The 16774-nt window shown below is 46.1% G+C and overlaps 1 protein-coding gene across 12 annotated transcripts in view; it reads left to right on the plus strand.

Moving 5' to 3' along the window:
• The window catches only part of JADE1 (jade family PHD finger 1), a 61322-nt gene that overhangs the window by 35005 nt on the left and 9543 nt on the right, over positions 1-16774 (plus strand). For all 12 annotated transcript variants that reach the window (XM_047718426.1, XM_047718421.1, XM_047718424.1 and 9 more), the window contains 5 exons: positions 767-954; positions 3745-3956; positions 6960-7127; positions 8385-8501; positions 12890-13411. In XM_047718426.1, the coding sequence (XP_047574382.1) occupies positions 767-954; positions 3745-3956; positions 6960-7127; positions 8385-8501; positions 12890-13411 (1207 nt within the window). The remainder of the gene's footprint in view (positions 1-766; positions 955-3744; positions 3957-6959; positions 7128-8384; positions 8502-12889; positions 13412-16774) is intronic.

Genomic DNA, 16774 nt, shown 5'->3' on the forward strand with positions numbered 1-16774 from the left:
GTTGATGACAGTACTTTGACACTCTTTGGACCACCTGCTGATGGTCTGCTGACATGGCAGCGTGGAGGGAGGAACTGTGGACATGTGGGGCTGTGATGCTGGGCCTATGTCTTTAGGAAGAGGGCTCTTCCTTCCAAGTTGGGAGGGATTCAGTCTTGTGTGCTGTCATTTCTTTTGAGTGGGGTGTAGTGAAAGGCTCTCCAGGTCTTAACAGGTGTGGGGAGAGGGTGGTAGTATAAGGAGAAGTGGGAGCTTATGTTCCTCTCCTGGGGTCCTAAGCATATGTTGGGAGAGTCCCCTACTTGGCTAGGCCTCTCAGATTCTTAGCTTGCTTAGTAATGGGCAAGGCCTAATTTTATTTTTAAGATTAGAGGTGGTGGGTTTGTCCCCTTGGTTCCCCAGGGCCCTGCTGTGCATGTCCTGCCACCATGTTCTGAAGAACCTGGTGCTAGACCTTCAGCAGGGTGGGCAGGCCTGATTGGTTGAAAGTGACTTAATCGCTGACTCTTGAAGCTTAGGAGGTCAGTGTTTCGGAATTGCCAGCAGGTCAGGGCAGCCACTCTCCTAGCTCAAGGCAGGGCGTGCAGTATCCCAGGAAGCCAGTTGGAAAAAGCTGTTTTGAGGATGTCTCAGTGTTAGCCTGTTTATCCGATGATAACCTGGGGATTAGGGTGTTGTAAGTGGAAGCAAATTTTGGGCCTTGTGAAAGACTTCCTTTTTTGTGGCAGGAAGGGTAACCTGGCTGCTTTGTTTTCTTGTTAACTAGGGTCGTGTCTGAAGAGAAATCCCTCATGTTCATCAGGCCCAAGAAATACATTGTGTCGCCAGGCTCCGAGCCTCCAGAGTTGGGCTATGTTGATATCCGGACACTGGCCGACAGTGTGTGTCGTTACGACCTCAACGACATGGATGCTGCATGGCTGGAACTGACCAATGAGGAATTTAAGGAGATGGGTGAGAGACCATGGGTTATATTGCTTCATTAATGAATGATGAGTAGAGAAGAATTTCAGGCATATGGGTGTGTAGCAGAAGCCTCTCAGCATCGTTTGGTGAAGTCCGCTCCATTCTAGCTTCGGTTTCAGAATCATGGGGTCTTTTTCGGAGATGAGTGTGCCTGGCTATGGCACCTGTGTTCAAAGGGACTGAGTCTGTGAGTGGCTTATGAATAGAGTGGTGGGATTGAAGGAAGATGTTTTCTATGGGTATGGGAGGCAGGATTCCCCATCTCTGCCCTGATCTACCCCCCCTCACTTGCTTATCTCAAGGGAACCGAAGCCCAGAGAGATGAAGCAACTTCCCCAAGATGACAGGAGGGTCTGGTCCACACAGTTTCATGCCCTGGTGGTGTTTTCCTACAGTGCCATTCAGATCCTTTCTTCCTGTGGCCTGTTGTTTCTCTCAGGAAACTCCACACCAGCCAAGCTCACTGTTCTCTAATACACCTCTTGTATTTTTACTTCTGTGATTCTCAAGTCCTGCTCCAAATCTGGAGTGCTTTTCCCATTCACCTCTGTCCTGCTTTCTTTCTGTGAAACCCCCGCTTGGCTGAGTGTTTTGCCCATTGTAGGCTATTTTCTATAAGTTACTCTTTTTGTGTTTATCTACAGTTTGGGGCTTCCGTACCTCGTTTTACTTGCGCCTCCTGGTGTCAAGACCAGGATGGTATGTAGGTTGTATCTTACATTGTCACCTCAGGCTGCTAAGCGCTGCTTGAAGGGCTGTGATGAGCAGGAGCACGGAGGTCAGTCAAGTCTGGGCTTGGAGTGAGAGACTGAGGATTCATTAGAACTTGTGCTGTGGGTCCTGGGTTGGGGAGAGGCGGCAGAGATGTCTGTTGGCAGTTTGGCACAAAGTAAGCGTTTATAGAATGCTTGGTGGTAGATTTCAGAGCCCTGAGGGACAGAGACTGCTTTTGTTGTGGATGAGTCCCTGAGCCTCACATAGGGCCCGGCGGACAGCAGGTGCATGTTGTGCCGCCCCACTCCCTGGGCCTCGGCCCCCTGGATGGGGGCAGTCAAGCCAACTGAGCCAGGAAGGTTGTTGCTTTCTCCTTGTTTGATCACTCACACATTTTGACAAAGTACAGTGCCTTCCTCCTGGTCCCTGCTTTTAGGTATTAGTGACCAGGACGTTAGCAAGCCAGGAGGTTGTTTGACATAATCTGTTGATAAGTTTTCAGAGCTCTCTTGGAACTGAATACCGTTCAGTTCTAGCTTCAAAGATTATAAAGTTCTGCTTTGTGACAGCTGTGGGAAGACCTGTATCATGCACTTGACTAGCTAGGTGTCCTGTCTTATGGTAGAGGGTACAGCCAAAGACGCTGAGGCCTTTGTGGGAACGAGTACTGGACTAACTCGCCAGATGGAAAGGTAGTCTGGAATACTTTGGCAAGACGGATATGCGGTTGTCTAACATAAATTGAACATATGCTTTTTAAGATGTTTTAGTTTTTATTGGTCTTTGTAATGGTAGAAGTTAATTATAGGGCATAGAATTGTATTTTCAAAGCCAGTGTTAGTTTCAAAACTGGTAGGAGGAATTGAGATGTAAGTGCCTGGCCAGGCAGTGGAGTATTTTATCAGTAACTGGAGTGTGGGAGATGGGTAGGTGGCTTTTTTGAATATGTGCTTAGAGCTTATCATGGTGGCAGCTCTGTGTCCTCCAAGTTTTTAAAAACTTGAAGTGTTAATTTGATGGCTTTTATTTATCAGAGTGCATAGAAGTTGGCTCCAATGACCTATTGTTTCTTGCCACTTACATGTTCTGTTAGAATATTTTTATAACCTGGTTTTTCTTTCTGCATGAGTGTTTTCATTGTAGGAAGTTTGGAATATATCCACAAATGGAAGGAAATAAAAGTCTCATCTTACCAGTATTGTAACTACGATAACCACTTGAAATTTATTTTTGATCATTCTTGCATAAGAATGCATTTTATTTGATTCACAATGAGCTGTTTCCCTTGCTTCAGACATTCCTTGTGTTTCCGTCTTTCATGTGTCTGATTGACTATGCATCTCAACTTTGTAAATTCAGAGGGTGAGGAGGGATAAACCAGTTAAAAACATTTGTGTGCTCACAGTGAAATCTGTTCTCAGAGCAACATTTTCAGTAGCAAGAAAGGAGTGTTATTCAGAAGACACCCAAACTATAATATATGGTCATGGTGGTGGTTGTTGTTGTTGTTTTTTAAGATTCATTTATTTATTTAGAAGATTTTATTTATTATGTGAGAGAGAGTGAGTGCGTATGCATGCACAAGTAGGGAGAGAGAAAGGGAGCAGACTGTCCTGCTGAGCAGGGAGCCTGATGCAGGGTTTGATCCCAGGATCCTGGGATCATGACCCGAGCTGAAGGCAGATGGTTAATTGAGCCACCCAGGTGCCCCATATGGTCATGGTTTTGTTATGTATCATATAATAAAATGCTAGTTTAACGATATATGTGTTTAATACCCTTAAACCCTTTTGGGATTTACCTTTTGCTTTTCTGCTTACAACACTATAGCTCAGTGCCTGACCATAAGTAACAGACTATTGCCTGGAAGATTCTTTTTGCCTTTTAATTTGAAGATCCTTCCTTGGAACAGTCTGAGAGGCATTCCGTAGAAGATGTTTGGGATCCTCAGGATGGATTTATTTATAAGATTATTTATGCATTATAAATACAAATATACTAATAATGTCTTACTGTAATGTTTATCAATATGGTTTTATTAAAATGTTTTTGGGATTCCTTTAGGAATGCCTGAATTGGATGAATACACCATGGAAAGGGTCCTAGAAGAATTCGAACAGCGATGCTATGACAATATGAATCATGCTATAGAGACTGAAGAAGGCCTGGGGATTGAATATGATGAAGATGTTGTCTGTGATGTCTGCCAGTCACCTGATGGTGAGGACGGCAATGAGATGGTGTTCTGTGACAAATGCAACATCTGTGTGCACCAGGTATGTAGGCAGTAAGGCCCAGAAAGAACGGAGCCGCCTGGGGTATGAGCTCACCTGCTACCAGGGAGGCCAGAGGTCTCCCTCCAGATGGGGTCTGTTTTCCTGCTGTCCTAAGTGAGTGAAAGAGGTGTGCTCTGTGGACTAAATCTTTTGTTCCTAATAGGTTCTTACAGTGTCTGAGGTATTTCCTACTACTTTCTTACATCTGGAAGAAGAGGATCCTCTGTGGAGATCTTCTTTCCTTGCATAATGTTTTTATTCCCATCCACAGAAGTAAGGTTTGCTTCAGAGGAATATATGCAGCCCCTCTGAACTGGCTTACACCTGAGTTTAGATATGAACACTGGGGGCAGGGCAGGGGGCAGTTTCTAAAAGCTGGTTAGGTTGCTGTATTAGTTTGTTAGGCTGCCATAACAAAATACCACAAACGGGGTGGATAACAGACATTTATTATTTTGCAATTCTGAAGACTGGAAGTGTGAAATCAGTGGTGTGTTGGTGGGCCCACGTTCCCTCAGAAACCTATAGGGGAAGCCATCCTTGCCTCTCTGGCTTCTGGCAGTTTGCTAACAATTATGTTCTTTGGTTTGCAGCTGCACAATTCTAGTCTCTGCCTTTGTTGTCTGACAGTGTTCGTGTGTGTCTGTCTTCACACATGGCCACGTTCTCCTAAGGGCACCCTCCAAATGAATTTAGGGACCCACCTTACTCCCATATGATACCATCTTAGCTGGTTATATCTGTTAAGACCCTGTTTCCAAATAAGGCCACATTCTGAGGGACTTGGGGTTAGGATAACTTCTTATCTGTTTGGGACTCAGTTCAACCCATAACATTCGCTAATGTGTTCGCTTATAAACTGTGATGTTAAAAGAAGAGTAAGGAGATTCCTTTTCTTAAATGTTACTTACTTTCCTTCGTGTGCCCACTGGCATTTGGTGGTTGCTTGCTACCATCCACAGAAAGGTAAAGCCTCCAACATCAGTAACAAGGGTGCTGGGTAATTTTAAAAAGCTTGTGACCATCTCCATCTCTTCTCTCACGTATTCCTTAATGCAGTAATGAAGTAATTTGGATTTCTGAGGGGACACTAGTTTGTATATACACTCACGAAAAGGCTATCATTCAACTGTTGATGGTGAGATTTAAAACAAACTTAAAGACTCCTGTGGAATAGTTCTTTGGGCGACCTCTCAAAGAAGAATCAGGTTTGTTCTGTGAAGTTCTTGCTGATCGTGTATTCCTTCTACAAGAAGGAGGCTTCCTCTTTTCTTGAAGACGTCACCACCGGTGGCCCTGGGTCAACTCATCCTGACAAGGAGACAGGAGGCCACAGTCTCTTGCTCTAGTTCTGTTACAGGCCATCTTTTGGCACTAGATTTTCAGATTATCTGGGAAGTTTCCCTGGGATAACAAAATTCTCAAAGTGGTTTTGTTGTGTCAAGATCACTCTGACTACCAGTGTTGCTGTTTTTGTTGCTGGTGTTCCTTTCCTGGATGAGGTTTCACTATTTTTTATGCCATTTTACATTTTTTTTTTTTCCTCCCTGAGAATTTTGTTTGAAAACAAGGGTTCTGCTTGAAAACTAGTTGAACCCCCTCTTTTATAAATGGGTTCACTAACGGCAGGTTGGGCTGTTTAGGGCCCGTTGTTGTTTAGTTGCATTGGAACTGGGACTTGGGACCCTGGTCCCCCAGCCCCACCCCTCTGCCCAGCCTGCCATGCCACATTGTCCCTTTGCCCTCACATTTATATCACCATCCTGTTGGGAGGTTCTTGAAGGCTTCTCTTGAGGGCATACTGTATTTAATTTTTTAATTTAGTGTAGACTTGATTTTCCAGTAAAAAAAGTTCTCTCTTCAAATGTGACTTTTTCTAGAATGCCTGATACAGACTTTTTTAGTATTTGAAAACTTAATAGTGTCTTTTAGCTCTGTTAAAAAATTTTTTTCCAGTAAGTCTGTGTTGACAGTGGCTTACTCATGGCACCGACCTAGGGCTCCTAAGCTCCAATCTTGGTGTTGCTTAACTTTGCTCCTCTCTTCTTGCTGTGGTTTCCTTTCTGTGTCCTGGCTATTCAGATCGCAGAGTGGCTGTGTTTTTCCTGTCTGGAGGATTGGAGCTATGTTACTGTGTCTTGACTTCCTGTCTTCTGGCTTCTTTAAGGATAAAGTTCTGAATAATTTGGTGTTTTTAAAGGTTCTGAATGTGCTCCTGGTACCATCTCGGTTTTGTTTCTTCACATTTAACATTTGCCTTTTCTTATTTTTGAACCATCTTAATGACTTCAATGGTAAAATCCTTGATTTCAGCAGTTCTATGTTGTCTGGTGTAATGTTGCCATCTTGTGCAAAGCAGGCTTTGTTTTAAATATTGGCTGAAGACACCAAATTCTTTGTCTACAGGGTCTCATTTTTCTGTGCATGTTGTGCTCACTTGGGAGAGTGGTGGGGTCTAGCGAGCTGATTTTGTTTGACTGTGGGAATGCAGATGCTCCTTAGTTCATTCTTATTTCATAGGCCATCTCATTGAGTAGCTTTTGTAGACTCAACTGCTTTGTGCATTTTTCCCTCACTTTGGTATCCCACCCACATTAGTATATCAGAGAAGGAAAAGCTTCCCCCACTTAGCCTTGTGGGGTGTTTTGAGAATTTATTGCCCAATATTTAGAAACTTGGTATAGGTGGGTGCCCGTAGCAATAGAGTAAAGCAGGTTTTCTGTCAAGCTTTTTGTCCTTCAGGATTTTTCAGGACCACCTTCTGGTAAATAAGGATGTGTTTATCCCTGAAGATCCCAGATACCTCCAGGCTGCTGCTGTGAGGCTGGCTGGCATTTTTTGCTAAAGGGAGAGGGTCTCCAGCTAAGCTAGGTGGATGTGGGAGTACCTCTATTCTATTCTGTTAAAGTCTTTCTGGGTGTTTTTTAAATGATACATACACGGGGAAAAATAAATCTTTCTTCTTTCTCTGTTTTCCTTGGGGGATGTGCTGTGGCTTCACAGGCCTGTTATGGAATCCTCAAGGTCCCGGAGGGCAGTTGGCTGTGCCGGACGTGTGCCCTGGGGGTTCAGCCAAAATGTTTGCTGTGTCCCAAGAAAGGTGGAGCGATGAAGCCTACCCGCAGTGGCACCAAATGGGTCCATGTCAGCTGTGCTCTGTGGATCCCTGAGGTAGGTGTAGTTCTTAGTAGTAGCCTAGCTCAGGAGTACTATGGGCTTTATAGCTGGGATTGGGGGTGGGGAACCACTCATAAATAGGGGTATTATAGCCGATGAGTGAAAAGACACCTATTAATTGTTTTTTTTTTTCCTCCCTCTTAAACGGAATCTCAGGCATACTGTCCTCTTGACTTGGTACATAAATTTGTGGGAATGTTAACTGGAAGCAGCAGGGAGTCGGACTCTTGGTTGTGTTCAAACCACTTCAGAACTGTGTCCCAGTTGACCCTCCCACTGCTGACACGTGCTGCCAGGAGTGGGCCTGTGGCCGTCTGGCCTGGGTGCTGCTCTGGCCTTCCCTAGGGATCGGCTCTGAGTCCCTGGGCCTGGTGAGCCTTCATGCAGCACTAGATGGTTAAAGAACCACTGCTTTAGGTCACAGTTTTGTGATTTTTTATTAAAATTCTAACTTAGCCTCAACCTTTTTAATTTCAGGTCTGGTCTAATTTATTTCAAATCCCAGACCTTGACTAATTTGATTTGCATGGCTCACTATGAGACTGTCATTTGTGATTCATATTGCAGCTTTTGGTGGGGGGGAGCGTGATTTTGGTGCATTTTTTTTCTCCTGAGGAATATTATCTGGGAATGATTTGGATTGGAGTCTTGGTACCACTGAATCTCATGGTTTGTTATTAATAGGGATAGAGGTTAGTGATCCAGGCTGAATGCAGACAGGATGCCTATTTATCCTGGTAATTTTCCGCTTTGAATTGTAGTAATGTTTTCTGACTGGAAAGAATGGTTTTCTTCACTGAGGGAGATGCTAAAATTAGTATGTATTTACTTCATTGTTCACAAACTATTTAAATACATCTAGGAAGGCTTTTCAGTCTTGACCACTTAGTTGTGGGCCAGAGGTTTAGTTAGATTGCATTGTCCTGCTACAGACCCATCTTTTGCTGTCAGACACTCAGGTGAGAAGTGACTGTTACTAGTTACCTGAGTGTTTCATAAACAGGACCCCCCAACCCTTGACGCATGGAGGGGACTGGGCTCTGGGTTCTCTACTGCTGCTGGCCCAGAGCTGGCACCTGCACTGTCCAGATCCTCAGAAGTAGGGATTTTCCTGGCCTAGAGAGTGCATGCATGCCCCTTGCCACCAGCTGGTAGGATGTCCGTAGGAAAATACGTTTCTACTGTCCATGCTCAGCTCTTGCTTGTCAGATGGCCTCTGCCAGCCTGTCTTGCTATTCCTTGGGCCTCTAGGTGAGCATTGGCAGCCCTGAGAAGATGGAACCCATCACGAAGGTGTCTCACATCCCCAGCAGTCGGTGGGCGCTGGTGTGTAGCCTCTGCAATGAGAAGTTTGGGGCCTCCATACAGGTAATCCACTTAGTCACAGTAGTGTCATTTTCTTTCTCTGTTTTGGGGCTGGATGAGGGAGGGCTCTGTGAACTGTCAGAGGCTTTGGGGATAGGTCTAGAATCAAGGTTCTCACAGTTCTTCTGAGGCTGCTGAGGAAGGATTCAAGCCCAGTACAAACATCTTTATTTTATTTTATTTTATTTTTTTAAAGATTTTATTTATTTATTTGACCGAGAGAAATCACAAGTAGGCAGAGAGGCAGGCAGAGAGAGAGGAGGAAGCAGGCTCCCCGCTGAGCAGAAAGCCCGATGTGGGGCTCGAACCCAGGACCTGGGATCATGACCTGAGCCGAAGGCAGCGGCTTAACCCACTGAGCCACCCAGGCGCCCCTACAAACATCTTTAGCTGGTGGATTCTATCCAGTGTAACCAGAACCCCAGCTGTAACAATTACAGGCAACTCGGAAGTCCACTTGAGCCATAAGGCAGTTCCCGTTGGTCTCTGGTTTCTGCCTTTCTACCCCAAGCCTGGCACTGAGGCTCTTTCCACAGGCAGACACCTTCTGGGAAGAACCATTCGGGACGCTGGAGCATTGGCCACCCTCCCAGTGGCCCTTACAGGGCTGGTGGCAGACCCACTTCTGTGGCTGCCTCCCAATCCTGCTGGTTTCAGTGTGCTCATGGGGTGTGTCAGACCTTAGCTGTGCATTGTTGAAAATCAGCTTGGTGTGCTGATACTTTCGTGTTTGGTAGAATAGAGTCCTTGGAGCACCAGCTAGGTAGAGGGACACTGGAGGGGTGCTGCACCAAGTGTTGTTTGCAGAAGCTGTTACCTGAATCCAGGTTGGATACCTGATTGTCAAGGCACCATGTGTGTGGGGTGGGGTCGGGGGTGGGGGAGAGCTGCTGTGTGCAAACTGTGTACACACACACACACACACACACCCCACACACAGACGTTAGGTAGGTAGAATTATGGAGGGAATGTAAATGATTTTTCAGTTTTTCAAAAACTCTGCTCCAGAGGTTAATTTCAGGCCTCTTGTTTTTTGTTTTGTTTTGTTAGTTTATTTTTAAAGATTTTTTAAAATTTATTTGATAGAGATCACAAGTAGGCAGAGAGGCAGGCAGGCAGGCAGAGAAGGGGGAAGCAGGCTCCCCACTGAGCAGAGAGTCTGATGCGGGGCTGAGATCGTGACCTGAGCTGAAGGCAGAGGCTTAACCCACTGAGCCACCCAGGCACCCCCAGGCCTCTTGTTATTGGCATTTAGAGTCATGACTTAAGAGGACCAGGATGCTGCTTCATTCCCCAGGTCTTCAGATGCTGTTTATGGTAGACATTGGCCCTAAAGGCCAAGTCCAGCTCTTCCTGTAGGAGGTCCACAGCTCAGGGCCACAGGCTGGTCCTCAGTCTCCACAACACATGCTAAGAGCAGAGAAAGGCACTGTTTTGGAGTGGATTCTCTCTCTCTCTCTTTAAAAGATTTTGTTTATTTATTTGACAGAAATAGCGAGAGAGGAAACAGAAGCAGGGGGAGTGGGAGAGGGAGAAGCAGGCTTCCAGCTGAGCAGGGAGCCCAACATGGGGCTTGACTCCCGCGGAAGGCAGACAAATTTTAACAACTGAGCCATCCAGGCAGGCCCCTCTGGAGTGGCTTCTTTTGATGCAGACGACACAACAGATGAGCACAGATATGAACTGTTGGGCTTAGGTTTTAAGGAAATGACCTCATTGGGCAAAATCATTTTGTATTTTGGCTAATATTTACTTCAGTAAAGTTATCTACTGACCAGAGGTTTTTAAAATTTTTCATTTTGTAAGCCTGGTGTTTCTACTTTTCTTCATTATCACCTCCACTGGAGTTCAAGGATCCAAAATGTAGCAAGTATTCAGAGGGTGAGGCATGAGATAGGTGGTGGGATTTGGCTACACACCTTGAAAATAGTGGAGGGTTTTGCACATCAATAGAATCAGTTTAAAACTAAAACATGGCAAAACCCTCTGACTTTTTGGGGAGAGAATGGAAGAGAAAAATTTTTTAAAAGCCTCAATTAAAAACAAGCATTAGAGCCCTGCGAGTGCATTTCTTGCATAGACCTGCCCATATGAGCACTTGCAGAACACAAGCGGAGGGGGACCGAGGGAAATGGAAGTTATTTCCTTCCATGTTACCTGATGTTCTGTGGACAGAATTTATGCCCTTTTCTGAGTATACCAATCCTGGGCCTGAACTGGTGTTTCTGAGAGGTGGGTGAATGAGATCTTCTGTTTCTCTTTTGAAAAGAATAATGGTAAAATGACTTCTTTTGTTGCCACTGACCTTTTTTTCCTAGAACATTAATTTGAAGGAGTCTAAGAGGCCAAGTAAGGTTGATGACTTTTCATATCTTCACAGAATAGGTTGATTTTATTAAAGAATTCCTCTCTGAAATGTCTGCAGCTGGAAGGCTCTGGTTTATGTTTCTGTAACATCTGTTTGCTGAGTCAACCTGAATAGGAAAACCCAGAGGAAGGCCGTTTGGCGCTTTTACAAAGTCCTGTATAAAATATTCTGCTGCAGCTCATTCCTCTTTAAGGTTGGAACGTTTTGGTTAGATGTAGTTTAAGCCAAACCCAGATAGTGTCTCGTCATCTGTTCCCTCTTTTACTTCCCACTTGGCTGTGCGCTAAAAAGGAGGAGCACTTTGTCTTTTAATGATAGTGGCCAGGTGTGTGTGTGTGTGCGTTCTGCCTGCCACTAAAGCTGATTTCACACATTTCTTGGAATTGAGGTTATTTATAGGTAAAATTACAGATTTATGTGAGTTCATGTGCCTGAAGTGTTTGTAATGGGATTGGTGAAGGGAGCTGGATTTTCTGTACTTCCGTGTAAAAGAGACTTTATAAAAATGGAAGAAATCATGGCTGCCAGGGTGTCACCTCTTAAATACTGAAATGATTAGGGGAAAAAGCCCCATCTCCAGCCTCTGCCATTTGTAGTTATGGGATTCAGGGTCTGTTGAATGAGTTTAATTAAGCTTTTCAGCTGGCCTGCGGCCACCGGGTTCTGCTCCTCTCTGCAGTCTTGGTGTGCCCGGGGATCACTTGGCCTCACACAAATACAGTGTTGTTTTTAAGGGACTGGCTTCAGTCACCACAAGGAAATCTCCTTCCAGGGATTTGCCCAGTGAGATCAGATGGGGAGAAGTTAATGACTTTTTTCCTGCTAGCCTCTGGCTTGCCATCTACATCAAGGCTCTAAATTGTAGCCCTGATCAGGCAGGGAGAGGGACAGTGTTTAGTGAGGCGGGAGACACAGCAGGGTGGGGCCTGGTCTCTGGGTCACCCTCCCTGTGACCCACAGGAATTGGGTCCTTCGCAGTTGTTCTACCACACTGCAGTTTAGTCTCCTGATGCTGGGCCTCCCCCTGGCCCCAGAAGCCTTCTGCATCTAGTGGAGCCTCTTCACCGGCGAGGAGACCTGTTCCCATCCCCCTTCCTGTGCTCGATTCTCCTTTTACCTGTTCTTTCCAGGAGTTTTTTATTCACTCTTGTCAGACTCGGCTGCTTGGAAGAAGTGTACTATTTATTTTCCCATGTGTTCCCTTCCTGGCTGGAAGTAAGCAGGAGGATTCATGTTCCTTGAAAAACTCCGAGTAGTAGTTATTCTTCCTGAAGAGATTCTTTTTTAAGCTTTTAATATAAGCACTTTAAAAAACTAATTTTATTTATTTATTTAGTTATTTGACACCAGGGAGCCCGATGCAGGACTTGATCCCAGGACCCTGGTATCATGACCTGAGCTGAAAACAGTTGCTTAACCAACTGAGCCACCCAGGTCTCCCTAATTTATTTTTTAAAAGATTTTGTTTATTTGTCAGAGCACAAGCAGGGTGAGCAGTAGAGGGAGAAAGTAGGCTCCCTACTGAATAGGGAGCCCAGAGTGGACTCTGGGATAATCACCTGGGCACAAGGCAAATGCTTAACCAACTGAGCTACCCAGGTGTCCCTATATAAGCGCTTTTAAAAGAGTTCAAATCTAGGAAAACTAGTTAATTCCTCAGAGTTTACGCTGCATATTGAGCCCATGTTCTTTTTAGTATAATCTGTGCCAGACCACTTTTGTCTACGTGTGCCATTTGTGTAATTGCGTCTGCCTTAAGAGGCGTTTCGGATGCAGTTGCTTTTCTAAGAGTGATGGTTTGGTTTATGAAACCTTTCATGGAAAGAGTTCCTTCCCTTCAATACCTTATTTAAGAGAAGACTAGACATGCCAGGGTTAACTGAGGTAGAGAGCCCTCTCCTGGCGCATGCTTGAAGTACCACTCTTCCTGTGTGTGGATGTGAAGAGGGTGCCCAGCATGGAGGGCCTTTAGCCACTGTCGCTCCATAACCGTTTTTTCTCGCATTCTCTGTGTTCTTTCCAGTGCTCTGTGAAGAACTGCCGCACGGCCTTCCATGTGACCTGTGCTTTCGACCGGGGCCTGGAGATGAAGACCATCTTGGCAGAGAATGATGAAGTCAAGTTTAAGTCCTACTGCCCGAAGCACAGCTCACATAGAAAACCTGAGGAGAGCCTCGGTGAGGGGGCCGCGCAGGAGAATGGAGCTTCTGAGTGTTCCCCTCGGAATCCGCTGGAGCCTTTTGCCAGCCTTGAGCAGAATCAAGAGGAGGCCCACCGGGTGAGTGTCCGCAAGCAGAAGCTGCAACAGCTGGAAGATGAATTCTACACCTTCGTCAACCTGCTGGATGTGGCCAGGGCCCTGCGGCTGCCTGAGGAAGTAGTGGATTTCCTGTACCAGTACTGGAAGTTGAAGAGGAAGGTCAACTTCAACAAGCCCTTGATCACTCCAAAGAAAGATGAAGAGGACAATCTAGCGAAGCGGGAGCAGGATGTCTTGTTTAGGAGGCTGCAGCTGTTCACTCACCTGCGGCAGGACCTGGAGAGGGTAATGATTGACACTGACACCTTGTAGTGACTTAGAAAAGAAGATTGCAAAGAGGCGGCTGCTTGCCCAGAGCAAGGAATGGTAGCCAGTTCCTTTACTCCCAGACCCTTGTACACACTGCAGCATGAGGTTGTGTCAGTTAAATATATTTATGGGCTGGTAAACTCATTGTACATATGTGTAAGACTGCCACAGAGTGGGGAGCTTCTCTGTGATTTATTTTTATGACACTTTTCCCACTAATCCTTGTTGTTCTGTAAGATCAAATGGGGTGTGTCCCCTCTCCTCTTCGTTCCAGTACTAGAGGGAACTGAGCCCCAGGAAGACGACCAAGGGATTGGCTCAGAATTGTTTGCAGATGGAGTTAGAAAGACCAGGTGGATTTGACTCCTGGTGGGGGCAGGCAGATGTAGAAGATTCTTGTTCAGACCTGGGGAAACACTGGGTGCCAGTGACAGGCTCATCAAGGAGAGCTAGGCACTGCTTCTCTGGCTCACCCTCGTTTATTGGCTAATTCACAGGGACATTCCCGGTACCGTCCTGGGGGCGAGCAGGTAGTGGGTGCCGATGTGTGTGCATGAACTTACATAAACATGCGTATCTGTTCCCGGAGGTTGTCCTGGCAGTGAGGTGCTAAGTCATCACTGAGGCAGAGTATATACTGTGCGTGTGTGCTTGTGTGTTCCTGTCCATGTGTGTCTGTGGTGTGTCTGTGCGGGGCTGGGGCGGGCTAGCTGGCGCACAGGGCTGTCTCATCTATCTGAGGAGCCCCGAGTAGTGTTCAGTACACTACTCGATCCCACTACTGGATTGTGAATGTAGTGGCTTTGGGCTGCCTGGAGCCTTGGCTGATGGCACTTCCTTCAACGTGTGGCTGCTTTGTGCCTCCCCAACTCTCCATTATCTTTGGAGCCCCAGTCTGGACCTCCCTTCCTGCTACAGGAATAATTAGGATTGGGCTGTCTTCCCTCCAGGGCCTCCTGTTCCCCGTAGGTAGTTTCTGACTGAGGTTGCTAATTGGGGATGCATCTTAGAGCACCTTCTGCGGCAACTCCCCTGACTGCCAGCTACGATTAAATTCATTAGTGCACAGGAACTGGGACCCAAGCTCTCTGGCCTGGAGCATCCTGCACTGAAAGGCACCCCAGTGGCCTGAAACCGTTACCGCATCGCTCTGAAGCACTTCACTTATTAGCAGGGAATGATTCACCTGCCTGGGAGAGGATCTGACACAGAGATAATTTGAAATGAGAGCGTAGGCAAAGAGCAGGGATAAATTGGAGGAGGATTAAGCTGAAAAATCCAGCTCTCACAGAGACCTGTGTGGCCGCGCTAAAGATGGCATAGGTGCGGAAGTATCTAGTGTTTGTTAGAGATCCTTTCCGTAGGAGACCAAGTGCCAGAGGGCCAGCTCGTTGCAACAGCCCCTCTGGCCAGGTTCGGATTCCAGATTCAGGGGGAGGCCGAGCGGGAGGAGAGTTTGTGAGGCTCTTGTGCTGCTGTACCCCCCCTGGTGGTGAGTGTAAAGAAGACCTCGCCTCAACCACCTGTGTGTGGCATTTGTAAGAGAGGGAGGAGAAAGGGATTCAGAAAGCTAAACTGGAGTCCTGCTAAGAAGCCATTATTCCCAGCCTGACGACCGCGGTCCGTGGGGTTGCATGAGCTATGGAGTCAGATAGTCCTCAGGAGGGAGGACGAGAAGTCTCAATGTTTGGACTGTGTTTGTCTCATGATCACCACAGAATAAAACTGTAGAAAATGCTTGTGGTGTACTAACTCTTTTCTGTACTTCAGTTACTCAGATTAACACGCACTTATAATTAAATTCTAAACATTTTTTTTGGAGTCCTTACTGTTGGTTTTTAAGTAGAATGATACCGATGATGTACGAGAAACAGGGAATAAATCAGGATTTTTGTGTGTGTGTGGCATTACTTACAATTATTTTATTAAAAGCCTAGGCCATTTTAGGGAATTTAGTGTCTGTTTAAAATGGGCTTCTTATAATGAAAAATAAGTTTCCAGAATTTGCCACAAGGCCAGCTATGGTGGAAGCTTTAAAAAACATTGAAATCCGTACTGTGCTCCTGAGAGCCGCACAGTGCTTTGTAATTATAGACAATTAAGTATATCAGGCCAAAGGTTTATCAGGGCAGGGGTGACCGGAACAAATCCTAAATTACTTTTTCAATTAAGTTACAGTTCTTCTAATTCACATAGTAGTAGTTCATAGCAGGTGTGCAGAAGCCATGGATACACGGGATTATAATCAAGGCTGTGGTTGGTTCTAAACTGACAAATGAGTAGCCTTCATTAGAAATGCGAACAACTGATGAACGATAATATTGATAGCTCTTTCTTCCAAATACACACCGCCGGGCATTCCACACCTGGGTACAGTTCTGGATGGCAAAGTTAGGTGGCAGGAGTGCATTTTAGGAGGGTTTGGGAACCCCTATTTTTAAGAAGACGCAATTGCTGAGGTGTGGTCTGTGGCTGTGTCAAGTTCCCGAGGCTGCCGCTTCACTCTAGTGGAATCCCTATCCCTTAGACATTGTCGTTTACAAGATGCAGTAAACGAGAACTTTCTCAGAGACCTGTCTCCTCTGCACGTGGGGCTCATGCGCAGGGGCCAGCTCCTGGGAGACTGTCCTACTCACCACTCAGTGGAATGGTCACCTCTGAGAATCTGATAGAGGCTACAGGTGTCCCCAAACAAAATGCATGTTGAGCTTTAGTGTGCGAGCAGTGTTTGGGATTCAAGAAAACTCCTTAAGACCATTCTTGGATTCCTGAGGGCAGTGGTTCTCAGAGCGCGGGCCCCAACCAGCAGCAACAGTACCTGGAAACGTAACAGAAATGCAGAGTTTTGGATCCCACCTCTGACTCCAGAAACGGGGGTGGGGGTGGTTAGTGGCCAGCTTCCTGTGTTTTAGGGTCCTCTTATGTTTCTGTTTGAGAATCACAGCTTTGGGGGAAAGCCTGACTCTGGTATAGTGTGTTGTGAGGGCGCACCCATGAACTGGTTTTTTTGGTAACTCCTCGCTGGCAATTGCGAGAGGATGAAGTGGGGCGGGGAGGATGTTTGGTTGAGCGGCGTACAGGAAGGGCAGAGCATCCAGGAGCAGCTGGGGCTGCTGGTGGAAGTTGTCCTGTGAGGAGTATTTTGTGCATAGGAGAGGGAAGGTTTAGTGTGCTTACTAGTCTAAATGTGGTCAGCCAGGGCTAGGTTATTCAGGGGTTCATTTGTCCCAATGAAAATTCACCTTGGCCTTAGCTTTTTGGGGTTACAGGTAGAGGTTTCTTATCAGAGATCATGAGGGCATAGTAGTGGAATTTGTCCACTTAGCAGTCAGGGTGGAA

This window comes from Lutra lutra, chromosome 2, assembly GCF_902655055.1.
Source record: "Lutra lutra chromosome 2, mLutLut1.2, whole genome shotgun sequence".
Classification (NCBI taxonomy): Eukaryota; Metazoa; Chordata; class Mammalia; order Carnivora; family Mustelidae; genus Lutra; species Lutra lutra.